Raw genomic sequence first — 23664 nt, 5'->3', positions numbered from 1 at the left:
AACATAGAGAAAATAAAAATTAAACAAAATTATCAGTTCTTTTTACCTATTTTGATTTTAATATAATATTTTTATTATAAGAAAAAAATCAAAATATAATTTATTTTATGATTTGAATTTTGAAAAATAAATTAAATAAATTAAATTTTGAATTAAATCTGAAAAGAAAATTTCATGGTATATTTCAAAGCATAAAATTTAACGGAAGATATTGTTAATTTGGTTTCAAGAAACATTAAGGAAACATGTAGTAATTTAATTTAATTTTTGTTTTATTCTATTTTTAATTTGTTATTAAATTTCATTGAAAGATAATCTTTTATTTTTATTTTTCATATATATTATTTCTTCAACAAACATTTTCGAGATTTTATATTTCTAGAATTCCCATATAGAATTTTTTATTCTTTAAATTATTATGAGCTTTCTTTTATAATTATTTAGAATAAAGTGAAATTGACAAAAAGAATATTTTAATGAATATTATATATTAATTTATATAAAAATTTTAAAATTTCCAAGATTTGACCCTCCTAACTTGGCCCTTTGATCTCCGGTACCTGCTATTAGTAAGTAATGAATAGGTGATTAAAAAGCGATAAAATCGCCCGACAGAAGTTAAAGAAAAGGAATGGACCCATCTTTGAAAATAAGGGCGGCTGAGAAAGGGACAGTTGTTTCTCCACGTACCATAATCTGACAGGATCTTACGGCTCTTACTTACATTCTCGGACGATTTTTGGTGCTGACGAGATGGAACCATCAGCTGAAGCAGAAAATACCTTTCTAACTCTAATACATACAAATTAATAAATAATATTATAATGGAAAAAGCTGACATTATTTTATTAGTTAAGAGCATGAATGATTCCGTAGAAAAGCTCACTTCATAATTTCTCCACATTGACTTATATGAATCAGATCCCACGTTTGCTTATAAGAAGACGAGTCAGGTTTCAGCTCTAGCTGGAAAGGAACATCCCTTGGGTTTCCACAGTATTTTACGTTAAACCATCTTAAGAGCAATTCTTTTCAGTTATATTTAAGAATTGTTGCGTTGTTTTGGGTGTTCAAATGAATCAACCAATGGAGGGTTATTCATCAGATGGGTCCACTTCGTTTTCTAGCTCAAGGATGGCAGATGGATGGGATCTGATTAGCACTGTGTTTGGGTTAGTGGAGGGCTCTGATATCAATGGTGGAGTCACGGATTCTGTAACAGACCATCACCAATTGAATCAAGGTGAAACATCAAAAGCTTCATACCAAACCGCAGCAGGTGGTGGCCTCGGCGGTAGAGCTAAGCTTACTCCAGCTCAAAGAAAAGAAAACAAAAGACTAAGTGATCACAAGTATAGGCAAAAGCGCAAGGTAAACTAAATGGTGGAACTTTATGATTGCCATGATTTCTGTAGTTTTGAGGTTAACATTTTGCAGTGCAGATAACAGCAGATGAACAGGCTGCCGAGATTAAACACTTGAAAGAGGAAAATGAACAGTTAAATGCTGAGAATAGAAGGTTAAAACAGAAAATACTGCTCCCCCATGGGCAACTTGAGCATCAATGTTTTTCAGCCCAGGTACCCAAGTGTTTGGTTATTTTGAGGTTTCCCTCTTTTCATGCTCCATCAATATTCAGATATGATGACCTATCTATGAAGATCGATGCAGATATGATAATTTTTTGAATCAAAGGTTAATGCCATGTCTTTAATTTCTTGTTTCTAAATGCTAATGTCATCTGTGTTGTTTCCTGTAATTTGTAGGATCACCATGGATCTAGACCTGAAGCTTCAGTCAGGGTATGGCAACTGTTCTAGATCTTTGAGTCTATTGGTTTTAAGATATCTTGAAATATGATTACTAGTTATCTAAGAATCAGTATCTCGTATATATATATTTCCTTAGAATAGTATCTTGCATATGATAAAGGGCTGTTTGGTCGAGAGGAAGCGTTGCAAAACAAGTGAAGCAAGATGTGTTAAAAAGAGGCAGAGAGGAATATCGAACGCGATATTAAGTTTGTATAAGCTTCTGATTCTGGAATCCTAATTTGCTTTTCCTCCCAATTTATTGTTTCAGCTCGGCAGTTTACAAATGAATGAAATAAAAAATCTGCAGCAGATGAATTCTGAAGCTGGGACATGCAGTAATGATGATACATCCATTTCCGACCTTCTTATGAAGATCGATGCTGATGAGGAGAGCAAAGTGAAGTTCTCGGACTTCACTGGCTTAGATGGGGAGCACGTCACAGTAGGCAAATATTGTTTCCCACTGTCCCTACTTCCGACTCTAAAACTCATCATTAATGTTTACGGTGATGTTGCTGCAACAAGTAAGATGAGCCCGAGTATTACCGAGAGCATCTATGTAATGTTCTGCGCCTCAATCAAAGAGATGCATGATCTACGACTTGAGCAAATCACCGAGTGTAGGATATTGAAGTGGAGAGATGCCATCAAGGATGCTTTACGTATGAATTTCAAGGTGGATTTCGCCATGGAACATTTGAAGAAAATTGCTTGCGCTTATATCGGTTTAATGGAACGTCAAAGGATGGAGGAGGTGGCTTTAAGGATCTCCAAGTTAGAGGCTGAGTTGAGTGCTAGCAAAAAGGAGCACTCTTATGTGAACGGTTCAAGGTGTACATGGATACTACAAAAGAGTTCATTGGCAAGCCTGTTAGCTTGGGTATGTTTTAGAGTTTTCCTACATTAGAAATGTACTTGCTTAAGGAATTTCGCAAGGGGATTTAATGGCGAGGGCTACGTAACATATATAATTGTTAAATATTTACATGAAAACAGGAATGTTGAAAGCTGAGAACAGGCGCTTGGAAGACCGGAACAGGCGAAGACAGATTGAACAGTCAATCAACGAGTATAAACGTGAAAGTGCCCAGGTATTTCAATTGTTTGCTTCTGAGTACTTGGTATACAAACATGTATCTCTACTTCATTTTATTAGTTTTTAGTAGTTTCGGAGCCGAAGTAGAATTCATTTTCACTATTCAGTTCATCATTTCGTTGCACAGTTTAATAAATATGTAGACGTAAGTATTGTCGGATTGTGCTCGTTATGAGTTGTTGTCTGTGTTGAAGGTGAAAACTGTCCTAGTGATTGTATACACGTGTGGCCTTTACTTATATAGCCACAATCCAATCCTTGACTAATCAATATCAGATCGATTTCCCCCTTAACCCTGACAAAGGTGTGGATTATATTGTTTTTCCCATCAACACTAGCGCCATAGACAATAGTGCGGATTGCGTTTTTCTTGAGGGTTGGCATTCCATGATGGAGAATGGATTATCACAAATGACATCATTTTTTTTTATGAAGATGCTGATGAATTGAACTTGTACTTCGGGATACACAGATTATGGGGCATTGGAGTTTTTACTTGGGGATAGGCATGTTAAAGGTAGAGAGAATGGTATAGCAAAAATGCTGATAATAATGAATCGAAGGGATTTACGAGGCTGTCCGAGGAGTTTCACTATCTGCCTGCCGTCTTGTTCTGTCTGTATGATTGATGAACTTACCTATGGAATTAGTTGCAATTGTCTTCCCGTAAGTTTTGTACAGCACGTAATGGAAAAAGGTTTTTTATTAGGTTAGATGTAACCTTTACATTGATATCAAAATATCACTAATTTCATTTGCCTAATCTTGTTTCTTTTGTGTGTGCGCGTGTCAGATAATGACAGCGATACAAGTAACCACCCAGAATTCCTTGAACATTGAGACCGAAAACACTGTGCTGAGAGCTGAACTATTGGAACTTAGTGCGAGATTGGAGAGTTTGAATGAGACTGAGAGCATCAGTTTGATGAAAGAAAGCAATGATGGTGAGGGTGGCAGGATAAAATCATAAGCCTTCCTGAACCATGTCAACCTATTTTAACCTCCGCAGATATGTTATTGATGATCTCCAGCAGCTTACTACTGGTTACTCACTATAAATTTGTTTGTGCACTGTAAATTCTTTTGTCCAGAAAGTAGTAGTGTGGGTTTGGATGGGCGATTGGGTGCGGTGCGGTGCGTTTAGCTTACTTTTTGTCTCACGCTACAGTATCGCTACAGTATCTAATCTCACCGCCACCGCTGTTTTTACACTAACCGTAAGTAAACGCACCGCCCGTCCAAACTCACCCGTAGTCTTCATGGCGTGATTGTTGACTTAATCATGTCAGCTTGGCCTTCTTTCCTTTATTTTATTTTAAAGAATCTTGAGCTTAATTTTTTTTATCCATCAAATCAAGGGTCGTCCAATTAATCAACCAAACACTTGTTAGCTACTCAAACCAAAGCATTAAGATACTTGAATCCGGATCCTTCGTTAGCTCTAGCACGACGTCGACCTGGCGAAGTCTTTTTAAGCATACAATGAGCTGACAGACTTACCATGAAACTCTTCAGTAGCATCCATGAACAACTTGGACCGCTCACATATCTTTGCATGTTCCTTTTTCCCAGAACTCAACTCAGCCTGTAACTTTGATATCCTAGAACCCATATTATCCAGCTTTCAACGCTCAAATGTTGCATGGTAAAATCCACCTTGAAATTTATTATATAATTATAATAAAATAAAAATAACCCAATCCGAGAACCGATCTGACCCGAAATCCGACACAATATAATAAAAGAAAACCTTAAACCCCCAAAGTAAGGGCTCCTTCTCCTACCTCCAGTTTTTCTGTAAAACAAGAGGAGACCATAGACCATTTTCTCTCCTATGGGGTCCTCCATTTATACTTTTGTTGATTCTTTGTATCAACAACGGTGTGATGAACGTGGATCGAACACGTTACCTTCAGATCCAGGGAACTCAGTAGCTTTTGACTTAGAAAACGAGCATGGATTGACGAATTAGCTTCGGGTTTCACTGAAATCGGAGCGGTTGAAAACAATATTTTAGAAACGCCTCCTTCCGCTGTCTCCTTTTGTAAGGCAAGTAAAATTCCCATATTTTTTGCTGTATCTGATGAGGCTGCATATGTAAACTTGATTCTCGTCGGGAGCTTTCTTCTGCTCATCTTACCGTGAAAATGCAGAAAAAGCAAGAATCGATGATTGGAAAAGTTAAATGTTTGGGTTCGCATCCAACCAATTCTGATCTTGTTCTCTCTGGGTCAAAAGATGGGTCCCTTGCCATTTGGGGCCTAAGATGCAAGAGTAACTCGAAAAGTAGATGTGATGAAGTCTGCCATCCATCAACTTCCATGGTAAAAGGAGCTCATCTTTCATCTCAAGCAAGGCGGGGGAGGCGTGGCAAGGTTGCTGTCGTGGAGTGCCTTTTGTAGATGTCCTGAGTGGGAGGTATTTGGGTTTTTTACAAAAATATTATAAAAAAATAAAAAATAATTAAAATATTATAATTTTTTTATTTACCAAAAAATATTTTTTTTTATTTACCAAAAAATATAAAAAAACAAAGATGTAACGGGATACTGGTCATGCTAATGGTATTGGCGGCACCAATGTATAATAGGGGGGTCGGTGGTGGGGGGCAGAAGGAGAGGGAAAGAAAGAAAGAAAGAAAAAAAAGGAAGGAAGGAGAGGAAAGAAAGAAAAAGAAGGAAAGAAAAGGAAAGGAGAAGAGAAAAAGAAAGAAAGAAGAAGAAAAGGAAAGGAGAAGAAAAAGAAAGAAAGAAGGAAAGAAAGAAAAGGAAAGGAGAAGAGGAAAAAAAGAAGAAGAAGAGGAAGGAAAGAAAAAAAGAAAAAAAGTAATTTTTTGTAATATTTGTGTGTTTAAAATTTATGTTATGTATATTATACTTATTTTATTATTTTATTTAGCATATATATTTTGTGAAATATATTTAGAATTAAAAAAATAATGGTATGTACATTGTTTAGGATTTTTTATGAAATTTACTTAGTAATTTGAAATTAAAATTTTAAGAAAATAGTATTAAAAGTAAAATGACAAAGAAATATGTTTAAGAAAACATAAAATACGAAAAGAAAACGGAATTGTATATTTATCGAAAATAATAAAATGTGAAAAAATACGAAAAATGTACATGTAATAAATTTCAAACATAATAAATTGAAATAATGTAAAATTATAAAATTAAAAATTACGATATTTTTAAAATAATAAAATACGGATAAAAAATACGAACAAATAGCCAAAGTAAAAGTGTATTAGTAAATTTTTTAAAAAATTCAGAAATAGTTTATACAAATAATTGAAACAAACTCATGAAATAATATAAAATAATAAAATACGAAAATAATATATTTTTATTGAAAGTAATAAAATCGAGAAAATAATAATACGACCAAAGGGCAGGGAAAAGGGTTTTGTTTCGGGTTTTTTACCAAAATATTACAAAAAAAAATATACCAAAATATTATAAACTTTTTTTATTTACCAAAATAATAGAGGAAAAAAAAGAGGGTGATGGAGGGGAATAAAAAGGCGGCACCAATATATGGCTAATTGCCTTTTAATCCCTCATTATTTATTATTTTCTTTTATTCCCCTTTAACACACTAAATTAATAAATTTCAAACTTTATGCTTTGAAATAATGTAAAATTATAAAAGACTAAGTTTATGATATTTTTTAAATAATAAAATGCGGAGAAAAATACGAACAAATGGCGAAGTAAGAGTGTATTACTAACTTTTTAAAATTCAAAATAATTAATACAAAATATTTCAAAGAAAATGTACTGAAATAATATAAAATAATAAAATATGAGAATAATATATTTTATTTAAAGTAATAAAATCGATAAAATAATACGAGCAAAGGGTGGATAAAGGTTATTTTTTACACCAAATTTATTTAAATAACACACTAAATTAATAAATTTCAAACATTATGCAATTGAAATAATGTAAAATTATAAAATTAGAAATTATGATATTTTTTAAAGGAATAAAATGCGGAGAAAAAAATACAAATAAATGGCCGAAGTAAGATTTGTTTACTAACTTTTTTTTCAACTTGCAAGCATCACAATGGCTCGGTTGATTCGAAGCGATATTAGACACATATCTGATGCAGTTAATAACGCGGTATGATTTATTATTTGTTAATCACGAGTTCTATTTATTTAAAAAGGATATACGCAGTATATACAAATAAATTATGTTATCGTAATATTTTTCTGTAATTTAACACTATCAGGACTCGTTCCGAGTATTAAGGGGCCGTGTGAGTGTTTTAAAGGAAGCTCCGGATGCACGATTGATGCCGTACCTGGATCTAGCCAGATTTGGGTCAGTAGTATTGATCCGATCCTCCGACTTGCGCTTTGATTTATTATCTGCGCTAATGGAGCGGTGGTGCCCGGAGACCCACACTTTCCATTTGTCGTGCGGGGAGTGCACGGTGACATTGGAGGATGTTGCATTGCAGCTTGGGCTCCCAATTGACGGGAGTCCTGTAACGGGAGTATCTTCATTTACCGATCCAGCTGCACTTTGCTATCAACTCCTAGGAGAGTCGCGAGAGGACGGTGATAAATATTTTTCCGGCATAAAATTTACATGGCTAAAAGCAAAAATTGGACAATTATCAGCGACCGCCACTGAAGGTGAGTTGATGTGCGCTGCTCGAGCGTACATCATGCATATGATAGGGACAGTACTCATGCCTGATGCAAACGATGACAGTGTGCATTTGTCGTACTTGCCCTTGCTAGCTGATTTGTCCACTACTAGGTCGTATAGCTGGGGTTTCGTCGTTCTACAAACGCTGTATTGGGAGCTTTGTCGGGCGACAGAGCCGTATGTTAAAGACATCGGTGGATGCCTCATACTGCTACAGTCCTGGGCACTTTATTGGATGCCTTTTTGGCATCCGTTAGTCATCAACCGTATCTGTATCCACTGCCACTCAGGTGATAAAATATAAATTGTCATTATTTGTAGTCATAATATATTGAGTAATGTTATCAACCCTAAACTCTATACTATTTTTTGTAGGTGGACGACCCGTCCAGGACTCGGAAGGTCGTGTGATGTCCCGATATACCGTCTCAGGATTGAACAGCATGCCCGGGAAGGGGTAAACTGTTATTCTAATATTCGTGACATCTATTCTATTTCTATATCTTACTCACATGTTATCGGTCTAACTCGTTACAATGTTATTACTCATACAGTTTATATGGATGCCATATCGGAGGCTAGAAATTACAAATGTTGTACCCTCGTCCGCACTCGTTGATTCTCACATATGGTGTACTAACACACCAATTATAAATTTCAACGTCGTCGAGTGGTATCACGGCGATCGGGTGCTTCGGCAGTTTGGCTGCATCCAACCTATCCCGGATCCGCCGTGCCAGGTGGGGGAAGATTACGGCTTGACAAAGAAAGGAATATTTCAATTGGATTGGGGAATTAAGCACCGAAAATTTATCGCACTGTGGAACGATCGATTGCACTGAATTCTTCAGATGGTTATGGCTACCGACCTGCAACCATCATTAGAGTATACACAATGGTATTATAGTTGCGGGTAGCCATATTTACTTGGAGGCCAGTCGACTGTAATCCCCCCGTACGGGCAGCAAGTTGGAGGATCGGACGCAGCGAGCTCGATGGATCCGGATCCGATGGCATATTATTCTCCGCAACTAGCAGAGCCCGAGCAGGACCCCCAGCAAGATCCCGGACAATCACAGTCAAATGTGGATTCACATGGCTATCTTCCAGATTTGGTGGGCGGTGAATATTATCCGAGCTTCGCAGAGGGCAAATACGCCTACGAGTTTGAACTGTTTGGATCCCCCGGCCGCAGTACGGCATGCCCGGCCCGTCCGACACGTATACGCAGCATTATGGGACTCATTCCGATTTAAGTTCGTCGGCGGTGAACGAGCCACAGGACCTTTCCTCTATGTTTGCCACACCCCCACCTGCGGACGATGAGGATGTTGGTCATTGCCCAGGCCGTGAGCGTTGACCTCCGCGTAGGTATACCCCTAGGACAACACCATCGAACCATCAATTTTAGGGGTTTAATGCACTTTTTGTATAAATTTAATATTTTTATTTTAATTTTTGCTTACTTATGAATTTTTTGTATAAATATCCATTATTCTATTTTTTTCATTATATTAAAGCTGAATCGAATTATGAATGCCTCTATTTTCGATATAATCTTAATAATTCCAAATGCGCACATGTTATTTTATACCTTAATTTGGAAACAATTTGGATACAATTTAAGCGTAAGCATAAGCTGAATAATAAAAATTATTATTAATTAAATTAATTTTTATAACAATATACATAAAAAATTTATAGCATTAGCTCAATTTCGACCTGATCAGGACAACTGTCCAACATGAAAGTTTCGGTTAGGGCATTTATTACGGCTATGACCACTTAACCTGCATATTCCTCAACACTTTCCGTCAGATTTCTCCCTAATGTCCATCTCATTACGGATTCTGCTTGACTGCGGACGACCCCTTGGATTCCTCCGTAGCCCTCTGTCTAGGAGAAGCTCGAAAGTCATCAGCGGCACCTTCCACCTAGATAGGTCAGGCAAGACGAGGAACTCATTCTCCTAGACACGCAATGTGCACTTCAGCGTGTACACATCATCGACATATTCTTCAGCATCAAGGTTGACTTTAGCACACGCTGCCACGACATGCGCACAGGGATAATGAAGTGTTTCGAACTTCTTGCACTCGCACCGTATGTTCCAGAGATCAACTTCGTAGGACTTAGGTCGACGACCGATGTTCTCAGTAACTCGAAACGTTTCCAGTCGTCGTGAATATATTTCCACGTTTATTGACCTCGCCAACCGACGGTTTACGACCATTGCATCCTTTACATGTTCGACAAACACATGTCCCGCCTGAATCTGGTCGACTTGCTGCTGACCCATTCTTGGCATCAAAGTAGCCAGCATGTAGAAAGTAGCAGAAAATACCGATGCAATCGGAAGATGACGTGTTTTCAACAAGACAACATTGAAAATATGTGGCTCTAACTCGTATGCTGCATACGTATTAATGAAAAATAAGTTCTAGTAAGTCGATAACATCAAATATTACAACTTATATTGAAAAGATAAGGTTATCATTTACCTATTGCCACGACTTGTCTCTTCCAGTCTGCATTCTTATAATCTTTATAGAAGTTAGACACAATGTGACGAATGCAGTAAACGGATCTCCACGGCACACCGGAATACCTAATAGCTGCAATTAAACCCTACCCTCTATCGGAGATGATGCAAATGTTATCGTTCCTAATAACATACCTTCGCAGATTTGTGAGAAAGAATTCCCAAGACTCCATGTTCTCTTTATCTACGATAGCAAATGCTATCGGGAGCACGTTTCTGTTACCGTCTTGAGCAACTGCAAGAAGTAAGATCTGTGTATATTTTCCATATAGCCAGGTCCCATCCATCTGCACAAGTGGCTTGTAGTGGGGAAATGCCTGCACATATGGATCGAACGTCCAGAACATCCGATAGAAAATCCTTTTTGCCGGCTGTAAATGGTCATCCGGGTCGTAATATAGACTTGTCTGCAACTCAATCACAGTCCCTAGTACGTACTCCCGCAGAGCAGCTATCCAACCTTGAAGCTCGTTATACGATGAATCGTAATCCCCATACAGATGCTCTATCGCCATTTGTTTAGCTATCCATGCCTTCCGATATGAGACTCAATACTGGAATTGTACTTGCAGTTCCGCAATGAGTACAGAAACTTTAATGGTTGGCATGTCCTTCACCATTGGCATGATACACGTACAAATGTTTTCGAATTAAGTTTTCCATGATCTTCTATCATACGTGTTGATGTGCATGTATGAGGACCAACAAATTTTCGTATTTCCCACATCTGAGAACTTCTAATGAATGCAGCTCATACCCGCCAATTGCAGTTTTTCGCTACCTTCCAACACTCCCCAATATATATTGTCGGAGTAGACACGGAGACTTTATAATCCATCGATATCTTCATGCTGTACCGTTTAATGGCATATATACAATCTTCTTTACACCTGAATCTCTGGCCAATGAATAACTCTTCATCATCAGATGTTACGGCCAGCCCATGAGAATGAGCTATTTCAGGGTACTCCGGAAACTCAGTTACATACGCTGCACCAGGGTCTATGAGCGACATGTGTGGCCCAGGATTATTGTGTATCAAAATACGTCGCATCTGCTCATCGACCGAAAAAGTGTTAATGCCTTCATCGTTGTTGACATCTTCATCGTCAATATCATCAGGTACATCGTCCACATCAGGATCACCGTCACTATCGACCTCTTCATCCCAGTGATCGCCACCACCTTCTTCTTCGCCAGCACCTTCTTCTTCACCACCAACCATATCAACATCGGGTGTAATATTCAGGTCGATACCGATCCCACCCATAGTTGATTCACTATCAACGTATGATATTGGAGCCACCATCCACGGTTCTTCAAATTTCGTCTTCTTCATCAGATGCATTAACATCTTTATTTTGCTCCATACCGACTAACTCAGCAAATAAGTGAATCGGTGCATTCTTCTCACTCCCTTTCCCACAGTAGAGATCGACCATTGTCTCCACGTCTTCGTCATCTACAAGTTCCATTTCGACAAATTTGACCGAATTTGTCGAAACTGGAAACTTGTAGAAAATTTTTGATATCCTTCTCCCACAACGTCTATGAATTTTTGTATTAATCTTTGTCTTCATTTCATCGAACGATACATTTCTATTAAATCTCATTGCTATTTGTTGTCGACATTCAAATACACATCCAACACTTGTTGTCAAGATGACTCCATCGAAATAAACGCATACAAGAAACTTAGCATCCTTCTTCAATATTTAATTTGTCAAAAAAACAAAATCTCATAAAAATTCTCGAACGGTAACTAAATTACTTCAAAAAAAATTTAATATTTCAATATGCAATTTTCTACATGAAAACCGTTTAGCCACTAATCCTAATAACTAACACACTAATAATATTAATAATTTTATCCTTAAAATAATACACACTAAAATTATTAATTTTACTAAAATAATAACTAACTAACTATAACAATAATACTAGTTTTTACTAACTAGTTTATTTTGGTAAATAAAATAATAACTAACCATAATAATAATACTAGTTTTTTACTAACAATAATACTACTAAGTTACATCTTAATACATTAATAACATCTTAATACTAACAACAACAACAACAACAACAACAACAACAATAATACTAACTAAAACTATCAATTTGAGTTTTATTAATTTTAATAACTAAACTAAAACAAAAAAATATTACAAAATATACAAAACAATAACAACAATATAATCAATTATTTTTAAAAAATATCTTCTTTTTTTCTTCTTTTCTGCAGCACCTCTTCTTCTTCTTTCTTTTTCTTCTGATTTTTCTTCCTTCAGCTGAACGGAGGTCGTGTTTATAACACGAGCAATGCCACCAATGCCTTTGGCACCATTGGTACCGCCAATCGTTTTGGCGTGACCAAGGTGCCGTCAAATCGGTGCAGACTTTTTTTTTGCAGGTTTTTTCTTTGTTTTTTTGTTTTTTTTATATATTTTGGTAAATAAAAAAATATATTTTTTGGTAAATAAAAAAAGTTATAATATTTTGGTTATTTTTTATTTTTTTATAATATTTTTGTAAAAAACCCGAGGTATTTTCTTTCCCCTTACAAAATTTGATTTTCCTTTTTTTTGAATCAAGCAAAAAGCAGACCTTTATGATGCAAGCAATGCATTTCCCGTTTATGAAAAACCGGAAAATCAATTGGTAACCCCAAAAGAAAATGTTTTTAAATACTAATTATCAACATTAAGAAGACTAAAAAATTAGGAAGAACAAGGATAATGTCTGAAGAGGTTACTAATAAACACCTTCATTAAAAAATAAAGGAAAGGCGCCATCAGCGAAACTCCCAGATTTTGGGATTTGATTTCAGCCTCCCATGAATCAAATAAGCACGTTTTTATCTTTAGCTCATTTGGGATTATGAAGGCCATCATCCCCTATTATAAGCACTTTTTTTTTTCTTTTTTGAATTCATAATGAAATAAATATATCGTCATAAATTGGTGGAAATTCAGATTTTTATATAAATAATACAAAAAATTTAAAAATACTAAAATAATACAATTATTTTATTATGTATCAAAATAGTACAAACAGTAAAAAAAAGCTGACGGAAGTGACATGACCCTGGTCGAGGTCTGTCACAAGCGACACCAAAGGTGCTAGTAGTAGAGGCGGCACCAAAGGTGCCACTGCCACAGGTGGCACCTATGCCATGTTTTCCCGCCTTTTGAGGACTTTATAATGGTCCCCAATTTCACTTTCACTTCAACTGCACGAAGGAGAAGAAAGAAAAGGAAAGAAGAAGAAGAAGAAGAAGAAGAGAAGAAGAATGAGGAGGAGGAGAATGAGAGGGCTGTACCGAAAAAAGAAAAGAAAAAGAGAGACAGAGAATAGAGAAAGGAGAAAGAAAGAGAAAAAAAATAGAAAAAATAAGGTATTTTTAAAAAAAATAATGGATTATCTTGTTATTATGTTTTTTTGTATATTTATTATTATTTTTGTTGTTAGTTTAGTTATTATTGTTAGTTATTAGGATTAATAAAACCCTAATTATTATTTTAGTTAGTATTATTATTGTTAGTTTTAGGGTTTGGTTATTAATAATTATTGTTACTTGGTACTATTGTTAGTAAAAACTAATATTATTATTATGGTTAGTTATTAGGATTAGTAAAACCCTAATTATTATTTTAGTTAGTATGATTGTTAGTTTTTGCACCATATTATTGTTAGTTAGTATTATTTTAGTAAAAATTATTATGATTATTGTGTTAGTTATTAGGCTTAGTGGTTAAATTTTGTTCATTTACAAAATGATAACCTGAAATAGTATGAGCTTATGAATGAAAAAATTGCATATTGAAACATTAATTTTTTATTTAAGTAACTAATTTCTTGTTCAAATTATTTTTTTGAAATTTTGTTTATTTTTTAACAGATTGAATATTGAAGATGGATTATAAGTTTTTCGTATGCGTTTATTTCGATGGAATCATCTTGAGAACAACTGTTGGATGTATATTTGAATGTCGGCAACAAATAGCAATGAGATTTAATAGAAATGTCTCGTTGGATGATATGAAGAGAATGATTAATGCAAAAATTGTTAGACGTTGTGGGAGAAGGATATCAAAAATTTTCTACAAGTTTTCAGTTTTGACAGATCCTATCAAATTTACCGAAATTAAACTTGTAGACGACGAAGACATAAAAATAATGATCGCTCTTTACTGTGGGAATGAGAGTGACAAAAATGCACTGATTCACTTGTTTGCTGAGTTAGCCGGTATGGAGCAAAATGAAGATGTGGTTGGTGATGATGGATATGATGGTAGCGATCATTGTGATAAAGAGGTCGATAGTGACAGTGATCCTGATGTGGACGATGTACTTGATGATATTGATGATGAAGATGTGAATAACGATGGAAACATTAACGCGTTTTCGATCGAGAACCAGATGCTACGTATTGTGATACACAAAAATCTTGGGCCACACATGTCGCTCATAGACCCCGACGCAGCGCATGTAGCTGAGTTCTTGGAGTACCCTGAAATACTTCCTACTCACTGGCTGACCGTAAATTCCGATCATAAGGAGTTATTCGTAGGCCATAGATTCCAAAGTAAAGAAGAGTGCGTATTTGCTATTAAACGGTATATCATGAACATATCAGCGGATTATAAAGTCGTAGTGTCTAAACTGACAGTATATGTTGGGGAGTGTTGGAAGGCAGTGGAAGGCTGCAATTGATGGGTTCGAGCTGCATTCATTCAAATTTTGCAGATGTGGGAGATACGAAAATTTGTTGGGCCTCATACATGCACATCAACACGTATGACAAAAGATCATCAAAAACTTGATTCCAAAACTATGTGTACGTGTATCATGCCAATGGTGAAAGACATGCTGACCATTAAAGTTTCGGTACTGATTGTCGAAATGCAAGTACAATTCTAGTATCGAGTATCATATCAAAAGGTGTGGATAGCTAAACAGATGGCAATGGAGCAATTGTATGAGGATTATGATTTGTTGTATAACGAGCTACAAGGATGGATAACTACTATACAAGAGTACGTACCGGTGACTGTGATTGAGTTACAAACAAGACATTATTACGGCCCGGATGATCAATTACAGTCGGGGAAAAGAATTATCTAAAATGGACCCATTTAACCTTGAATTCAGCTTTAATATAATGCAAAAAGAGAAGAAAAGTTTCGTACTAAGCATACCTAAAATTGATCTAATTAAATTTATACAAAAAAGTACAAACTTTGTAATATAAAAAAAAATACAAACTAGAGTAATATCAAAAATGCAAGAAACCCCTAAAATTGATGGTTCGATGGTGTGGTCCTAGGTGTATACCTCTGCGGAGGTCGATGTTCACGTTGTAGGTGATCGCGACGACCAACATCCTCTTTAGGCGCAGGTGGGAGTGTGCTAAACATGGAAAAAAAATAAAAAATAAAACAAAATTATCAATTCTTTTTACTTATTTTGATTTTTAATATAATATTTTATTATAAGAAAAAATCAAAATATAATTTTTATGATTTGAATTTTGAAAAATAATTTAAATAAATTAAAATTTTGAATTAAATCTAAAAGAAAATTTCATGGTATATTTTACATTTTAGCTAAAGAAATAGTATAGAGTCACAAGTCCTTATAATATTAATTCTAGTATTCTTTAAAGACATAAAATTTAACAGAAGATATTATTAATTTGATTTCAAGAAACATTAAGGAAACATGTAATAATTTAATTTATTTTTGTTCTATTTTTAATTTGTTTTTGAATTTCATTGAAAGATAATATTTTTTCTGTTTTTCATATATATTATTTCTTCAACAAACATTTTCGAGATTTTATATTTCTCTATTCTTTAAATTATTATGAGCTTCTTTTGTAATTATCTAGAATAAAGTGAAATTGTCAAAAAGAATATTTTAATGAATATTATATATTAATTTATAAAAAAATTTTAAAATTTCCAAGATTTGACCCTCCTAACTTGGCCTTTTGATCTCCGGTACCCGCGATGAGTAGGTGATTAAAAAGCGATTAAATCGCCCGAAAGAAAAGGAATGGACCCATCTTTGAAAATAAGGGCGGCTGAGAAAGGAACAGTTGTTTCTCCACGTACCATAATCTGACAGGATCGTACGGTTCATATCCCTTCAACATAAAAAACTGAATGTTATTACTTACATTCTCGGACGATTTTTGGTGCTGACTAGATGGAACCATGAGCTGAAGCAGAAAATACCTTTCTAACTCTAATATATACAAATTAATAAATAATATTATAATGGAAAAAGCTGACATTATTTTATTAGTTAAGGGCATGAATGATTCCGTAGAAAAGCTCACTTGATAATTTCTCCACATTGACTTATATGAATCAGATCCCACGTTTGCTTATAAGAAGACAAGTCAGGTTTCAGCTCTAGCTGGAAAGGAACATCCCTTGGGTTTCCACAGTATTTTACGTTAAACCATCTTAAGAGCAATTCTTTTCAGTTATATTTAAGAATTGTTGCGTTGTTTTGGGCGTTCAAATTAATCAACCAATGGAGGGTTGTTCATCAGATGGGTCCACTTCGTTTTTTAGCTCAAGGGTGGCAGATGGATGGGATCTGATTAGCACTGAGTTTGGGTTAGTGGAGGGATCTGATATCAATGGTGGAGTCACGGATTCTGTAACAGACCATCACCAATTGAATCAAGGTGAAACATCAGAAGCTTCATACCAAACCACAGAAGGTGGTGGCCACGGCGGTAGAGCTAAGCTTACTCCAGCTCAAAGAAAAGAAAACAAAAGACTAAGTGATCACAAGTATAGGCAAAAGCGCAAGGTAAACTAAATGGTGGAACTTTATGATTGCCATGATTTCTGTAGTTTTGATGTTAACATTTTGCAGTGCAGATAACAGCAGATGAACAGGCTGCCGAGATTAAACACTTGAAAGAGGAAAATGAACAGTTAAATGCTGAGAATAGAAGGTTAAAACAGAAAATACTGCTCTCCCATGGGCAACTTGAGCATCAATGTTTTTCAGCCCAGGTACCCAAGTGTTTGGTTATTTTGAGGTTTCCCCCTTTTCATGCTCCATCAATATTCAGATATGATGACCTATTTATGAAGATTGATGCAGATATGATACTTTTTTGAATCAAAGGTTAATGCCATGTCTTTAATTTCTTGTTTCTAAATGCTAATGTCATCTGTGTTGTTTCCTGTAATTTGTAGGATCACCATGGATCTAGACCTGAAGCTTCAGACAGGGTATGGCAACTGTTCTAGATCTTTGAGTCTATTGATTTTAAGATATCTTGAAATATGATTACTAGTTATCTAAGAATCAGTATCTCGTATATATATATTTGCTTAGAATAGTATATATCTTGCATATGATAAAGGGCTGTTTGGTCGAGAGGAAGCGTTGCAAAACAAGTGAAGCAAGATGTGTTAAAAAGAGGCAGAGAGGAATATCGAACGCGATATTAAGTTTGTATAAGCTTCTGATTCTGGAATCCTAATTTGCTTTTCCTCCCAATTTATTGTTTCAGCTCAGCAGTTTACAAATGAATGAAATAAAAAATCTGCAGCAGATGAATTCTGAAGCTGGGACATGCAGTAATGATGATACATCCATTTCCGACCTTCTTATGAAGATCGATGCTGATGAGGAGAGCAAAGTGAAGTTCACGGACTTCACTGGCTTAGATGGGAAGCACGTCACAGTAGGCAAATATTGTTTCCCACTGTCCCTGCTTTCGACTCTAAAACTCATCATTAATGTTTACGGTGATGTTGCTGCAACAAGTAAGATGAGCCCGAGTATTACCGAGAGGATCTATGTAATGTTCTGCGCTTCAATCAAAGAGATGCATGATCTACGACTTGAGCAAATCACCGAGTGTAGGATATTGAAGTGGAGAGATGCCATCAAGGATGCTTTACGTATGAATTTCAAGGTGGATTTCGCCATGGAACATTTGAAGAAAATTGCTTGCGCTTATATCGGTTTAATGGAACGTCAAAGGCTGGAGGAGGTGGCTTTAAGGATCTCCAAGTTAGAGGCTGAGTTGAGTGCTAGCAAAAAGGAGCACTCTAAGATATGTGAACGGTTCAAGGTGTACATGGATACTACAAAAGAGTTCATTGGCAAGCCTGTTAGCTTGGGTATGTTTTAGAGTTTTCCTACATTAGAAATGTACTTGCTTAAGGAATTTCGCAAGGGGATTTAATAGCGAGGGCTATCTAACATATATAATTGTTAAATATTTACATGAAAGCAGGAATGTTGAAAGCTCAGAACAGGCGCTTGGAAGACCGGAACAGGCGAAGACAAAGGTACTTAGATGATCTTGAACAGTCAATCAACAACTATAGACTTGAAAATGCCCAGGTATTTCAAGTGTTTGCTTCTGAGTACTTGGTATACAAACTTGTATCTCTACTTCATTTTATTAGTTTTTAGTAATTTCGGAGCCGAAGTAGAATTCATTTTCACTATTCAGTTCATCATTTCGTTGCACAGTTTAATAAATATGTAGAGGATTGTGTTCGTTATGAGTTTTTGTCTGTGTTGGAGGTGAAAACTGTCCTAATGATTGTATGCACGTGTGGCCTTTACTTATATAGCCACAATCCAATCCTTGACTAATCAATATCAGATCGATTTCCCCCTTAACCCTGACAAAGGTGTGGATTATATTGTTTTTCCCATCAACACTAGCGCCATAGACAATAGTGCGGATTGCGTTTTTATTGAGGGTTGGCATTCCATGATGGAGAATGGATTATCACAAATGACATCATTTTTTTTATGAAGATGCTGATGAATTGAACTTGTACTTCGGGATACACAGATTATGGGGAATTGGAGTTTGTACTTGGGGATAGGCATGTTAAAGGTAGAGAGAATGGTATAGCAAAAATGCTGATAATAATGAATCGAAAGGATTTACGGGGCTGTCCGAGGAGTTTCACTATCTGCCTGCCTTCTTGTTCTGTTTGTATGATTGATGAACTTACCTATGGAATTAGTTGCAATTGTCTTCCCGTAAGTTTTGCACAGCACGTAATGGAAAAAGGTTTTTTGTTAGGTTAGATGTAGCCTTTACATTGTTATCAAAATATCACTAATTTCATTTGCCCAATCTTGTTTCTTTTTGTGTGTGCGCGTGTGTCAGATAATGAAAACGATACAAGTAAAAACCCAGCATTACTTGGACATTGAGACCGAAAACATTGTGCTGAGAGCTGAACAATCGGAACTTAATGCGAGATTGCAGAGCTTGAATGAGACTGTGAGCATCAGTTTGATGAAAGAAAGCAATGATGGTGAGGGTGGCAGGATACAATCATAAGCCTTCCTGATCTATGTCAACCTATTTTAACCTGTGCAGATATGTTATTGATGATCTCCAGCAGCTTACTACTGGTTACTCACTATAAATTTGTTTGTGCACTGTAAATTCTTTTGACCAGAAAGTAGTAGTCTTCATGGCGTGATTGTTGACTTAATCATGTCAGCTTGGCCTTCTTTCCTTTATTTTATTTTAAAGAATCTTGAGCTTAATTTTTTTTATCCATCAAATCAAGGGTCGTCCAATTAATCAACCAAACACTTGTTAGCTACTCAAACCAAAGCATTAAGATACTTGAATCCGGATCCTTCGTTAGCTCTAGCTCGACGTCGACCTGGCAAAGTCTTTTTAAGCATACATGAGCTGACAGACTTACCGTTAAACTCTTCAGTAGCATCCATGAACAGCTTGGACCGCTCACATATCTTTGCACGTTCCTTTTTCCCAGCACTCAACCCAGCCTATAACTTTGATATCCTAGAACCCACATTATCCAGCTTTCAACGCTCAAATGTTCCACGGTAAAATCCACCTTGAAATTTATTATATAATTATAACAAAATAAAAATAACTCAATCCGAGAACCGATCTGACCCGAAATCCGACACAATAAAATAAAAGAAAACCTTAAACCCCCAAAGTAAGGGCTCCTTCTCCTACCTCCACCTCCATTTTTTCTCTAAAACTAGAGGATACCATAGACCATTTTCTCTCCTATGGGGTCCTCCATTTATACTTTTGTTGATTCTTTGTATCAACAATGGTGTGATGAACGTGGATCGAACACGGGACCTTCAGATCTAGGGAACTCAGTAGCTTTTGAGTTAGAAAACGAGCATGGATTGACGAATTAGCTTCGGATTTCATTGAAATCGGAGCCGTTGAAAACAATATTTTAGAAACGCCTCCTTCCGCCGTATCCTTTTGTAAGGCAAGTAAAAATTCCCATATTTTTGCTGTATCTGATGAGGCTGGATATGTAAACTTGATTCTCGTCGGGAGCTTTCTTCTGCTCATCTTACCGTGAAAATGCAGAAAAAGCAAGAATCGATGATTGGAAATGTTAAATGTTTGGGTTCGCATCCAACCAATTATGATCTTGTTCTCTCTGGGTCGAAAGATGGGTCCTTTGTCATTTGGGGCCTAAGAGGCAAGAGTAACTCGAAAAGTAGATGTGATGAAGTCTGCCATCCATCAACTTCCATGGTAAAAGGAGCTCATCTTTCATCTCAAGCAAGGCGGGGGAGGCGTGGCAAGGTTGCTGTCGCTGGAGTGCCTTTTGTAGATGTCCTGAGTGGGAGGTATTTTCTTTCCCCTTACAAAATTTGATTTTCCATTTTTGCTGAATCTGAAGCAAAAACAGACCTTTTATGATGCAAACAATGCATTTCCCAGTTTATGAAAAACCCAGAAAATCAATTGGTAACCCCAGAAAGAAAATGTTTTTAAATACTAATTATCAACATTAAGAAGACTAAAAAATTAGGAAGAACAAGGATAATGTCTAAAGAGGTTACTAATAAACACCTTCGATTAAAAAAATAAAGGAAAGGCGCCATCAGCGAAACCCCCAGATTTTGGGATTTGATTTCGTCCTCTCATGAGTCAAATAAGCACCTTTTTATCTTTAGCTCATTTGGGATTATGAAGGCCATCATCGCCTATTATAAGCACTTTTTTTTTTCTTTTTCTTTTTTGAATTCATAATGAAATAAATATATCGTCATAAATTAGATAATGGCAGTACAAATGGTGGAAATTCGTTCAACTCTTTTACCAGTAAACTATAAAAATAATTATTTTTATTTGTTCAAATTATATTTTAGTCATTTATGTTTAAAATATTACGTTTTAGTCATTTACGTTATCGTTTTGTTACGGAGTTGTCATTCTACCGTTAAGTTCCTTTATCTCTCTAACGACGGTCCTATGTGGTAGTCTAAATGGGTTTTAAAGGCTAACTTAAATGTCTTACGTGACAATCTAAATTAAATTTATTTAATTAAAAACTTATTTTCATCTCAGCAATTAAACATCAAAGTTGGTATTTAAAATCCATTTGGACTTCAAATGAGGGTTTAACAGAACTAAAAAGAACCAAAAACATAAAGATTTTCTGAAAAGAAAAAAGAAAAGAAAAGAAAAAACTCATCTAAAGAGGAAATTTAAAGTTGGACCTCTAGAGATTCTTCAGCCTTCTATTCATGACCTTTTCATCCGAATTTTGTTAATTTAATCAAATTGTTAAGTTTGGTTTAAATGGACTGCCTGACATATCTGCAATTGAATTTGCTGTTTATGACAAATATAAATGTTTTCAGTGTTAGCTTTATTGCTAATAGTTAAGGAGCAAGGACCTTGTTTACGGAATTTGTTGAGTATTGATTGTGATGAAATACTTGAGATTGGAAGACGGAAAATATGAAAAAAGAAGAAGAAAAAACAGCTCATATTTTCTTTCAGCTAGGAAATATTGAGTTCAGAACACTGGACAAAACATTCTAAAAGATGTTAGAACTCAGAAAATAGCAGACATTTATAAGTGTGATTTAAGTTTCATTCTATGGGAGATGATCACTATGTAATTGTTTTGTACTCAATATGATTGCCTCAATTTTGCAGGGCACTAACTCTCTCTTTGCATGCCTAATTTGTTATTCTTGCAGGTGATATTACTAAGGCTTGCAAGTGAAGAGCCGTAATCTCCAACACAGTTAGCGAGAGCAAAGTCCCTAGCTGTCATATTAAGGCTCGCAGGTGAAGAGCTATAGCCTTTAACACAGTTATTAAGGCTCGTAGGTGAAGAGCCATAGCCTCCAACACAGTTAGCGAGAACAAAACTCCTAACTATCATATTAAGGCTTGCAGGTGATGAGCTGCAACCTCCAACACAGTTAGTGAGAGTAAAGCTCCCAGCTGTCATATTAAGACTCGCAAGTGAAGAGCCGCAGCCTTCAACAAAGTTAGCGTGATCAAAGTTCTCAACTGTCATATTAAGGCTTGCAGGTGAATAGCCGCAGCCTCCAACACAGTTAGCGAGAGCAAAGCTCTTAGCAGTCACATTAAGGCTCATAGGTGAAGAACCATAGCCTCCAAAATAGTTAGTACGAGCTTAAGCTCCCAGCTGTAATCTTAAAGCTCGCCGGTTTAATATTGCGACCTTTAAAACAACTTGAGGACCTACGTTCTCGACTCATATTATAGAGTTTAGCTAGTTTAAAATTGCAACATTCTATTATTTGAGTTGATTTAGGACTGCAGCTTCACATAACTCACTGATTTAAGATCGTAGTTGTCATCTCAGGTTCGCAGGTTAAATATCGCAACCTTTGAAACAGTTGGCCCGAAGCTCCTAGTTGTCATCCTAGGCTCGTAGGTTCAACAACACAACCTCCAAAATAGTTAGTACGAGCTTAAGCTCCCAACTGTAATCTTAGGCTTGCAAGTTCAACACCATAGCCTCCAACATAGTTAGCGTGAACTCAAGCTTCTAGCTGTAATCTTAAGGCTTGCCGATTTAATATTGCAACCTCCAAAATAACTCGTGGACCTACTTTCCAGCTGATATTCTAAAGGCTCGTCGGTTTAATATCGCAACATCCAAAACAGCTCGCGGACCTACATTCCCAGCTCATATTATAGAGGTTACCCGATTTAAGATCGCAACTTTCAATTACTTGAGTTAGTTGATTTAAGATCACAGCTTCATGCAACTCATTGATTTAAGATTGTAGCCTCCGAACAGCTCGCTGATTTAATATCAAATTTGATATTGAATAATTTTCTATGAGTCGGTTGGTTTACAAAATTTTTCTTACAGGAAATACAGTTCATAATATTCTGCATTACAATTCTTGACTCCTGTTCCACACTATCAGACAATAAAATTTGTTCAATAAAGTTTCAAGTTAAAAACTTATATAATACACCCCAAATTAAACACGCTATAAATATAAGTTTTTCTTAGAAGAATCACTTTATAACTTTTTTTCGACAAGATGAGAGATAATTTATTATACAATTATAATAAAATAAAAATGACTTGATCCAGAGTCTAACCCGATATGATAAAAAGGAAACCCTAAACCCCAAAGTAAGAGGGCTCCTTCTTCTACCTCTATCTTTTTCTCTAAAGAGGAGACCATTTTCTCTCATCTGGGGGCCTCCATTTCTATTTTTGTTGATTTTTTGT

The 23664-nt window shown here is 35.8% G+C and overlaps 1 protein-coding gene and 2 non-coding genes across 5 annotated transcripts; 1 reads left to right on the top strand and 2 right to left on the bottom strand.

The window, feature by feature from the left end:
* Positions 1 to 1052: 1052 nt before the first annotated feature.
* On the top strand, positions 1053 to 19702 carry LOC105766363 (uncharacterized). 3 transcript variants are annotated; one of them, XM_052629982.1, is made up of 6 exons: positions 1053 to 1371; positions 17023 to 17160; positions 17347 to 17382; positions 17667 to 18282; positions 18399 to 18508; positions 19296 to 19702. In XM_052629982.1, exons 1-6 carry the CDS (start codon positions 1075 to 1077, stop codon positions 19470 to 19472), a joined length of 1374 nt encoding a protein of 457 aa, XP_052485942.1. In that variant the 5' UTR covers positions 1053 to 1074; the 3' UTR covers positions 19473 to 19702. The 3 variants fall into 3 exon arrangements, with proteins under 3 accessions (XP_052485942.1, XP_052485943.1, XP_052485944.1); XM_052629983.1 differs by lacking the exon at positions 17023 to 17160 and adding an exon at positions 1443 to 1580; XM_052629984.1 differs by lacking the exon at positions 1053 to 1371 and adding an exon at positions 16477 to 16951.
* On the bottom strand, positions 12857 to 12999 carry LOC128041496 (small nucleolar RNA snoR83). The gene has a single exon (XR_008196515.1). It is a non-coding gene; the product is annotated as a small nucleolar RNA snoR83 (small nucleolar RNA).
* A 1268-nt stretch (positions 19703 to 20970) lies between the features above and the next one.
* Positions 20971 to 21115, bottom strand: LOC128041498 (small nucleolar RNA snoR83). Its single transcript, XR_008196516.1, has one exon. It is a non-coding gene; the product is annotated as a small nucleolar RNA snoR83 (small nucleolar RNA).
* Between the last annotated feature and the right edge of the window lie 2549 nt (positions 21116 to 23664).

The sequence above is a fragment of the Gossypium raimondii genome, chromosome 5 (genome assembly GCF_025698545.1).
Source record: "Gossypium raimondii isolate GPD5lz chromosome 5, ASM2569854v1, whole genome shotgun sequence".
NCBI classification, from domain to species: domain Eukaryota; kingdom Viridiplantae; phylum Streptophyta; class Magnoliopsida; order Malvales; family Malvaceae; genus Gossypium; species Gossypium raimondii.
The sequence above is the reverse complement of the archived record's forward strand: the minus strand, read 5'-3'. Positions and strand labels throughout refer to the sequence as shown.

Excerpts from the sequence above, each read along its gene's own strand:
- LOC105766363 (XM_052629982.1), top strand. The coding sequence starts at position 1,075 with ATGAATCAACCAATGGAGGGTTATTCATCAGATGGGTCCACTTCGTTT. Across the intron at positions 17,161-17,346 it reads ATCAATGTTTTTCAGCCCAG|GATCACCATGGATCTAGACC; the intron begins GTACCCAAGTGT and ends TGTAATTTGTAG. Across the intron at positions 17,383-17,666 it reads GACCTGAAGCTTCAGACAGG|CTCAGCAGTTTACAAATGAA; the intron begins GTATGGCAACTG and ends TTATTGTTTCAG.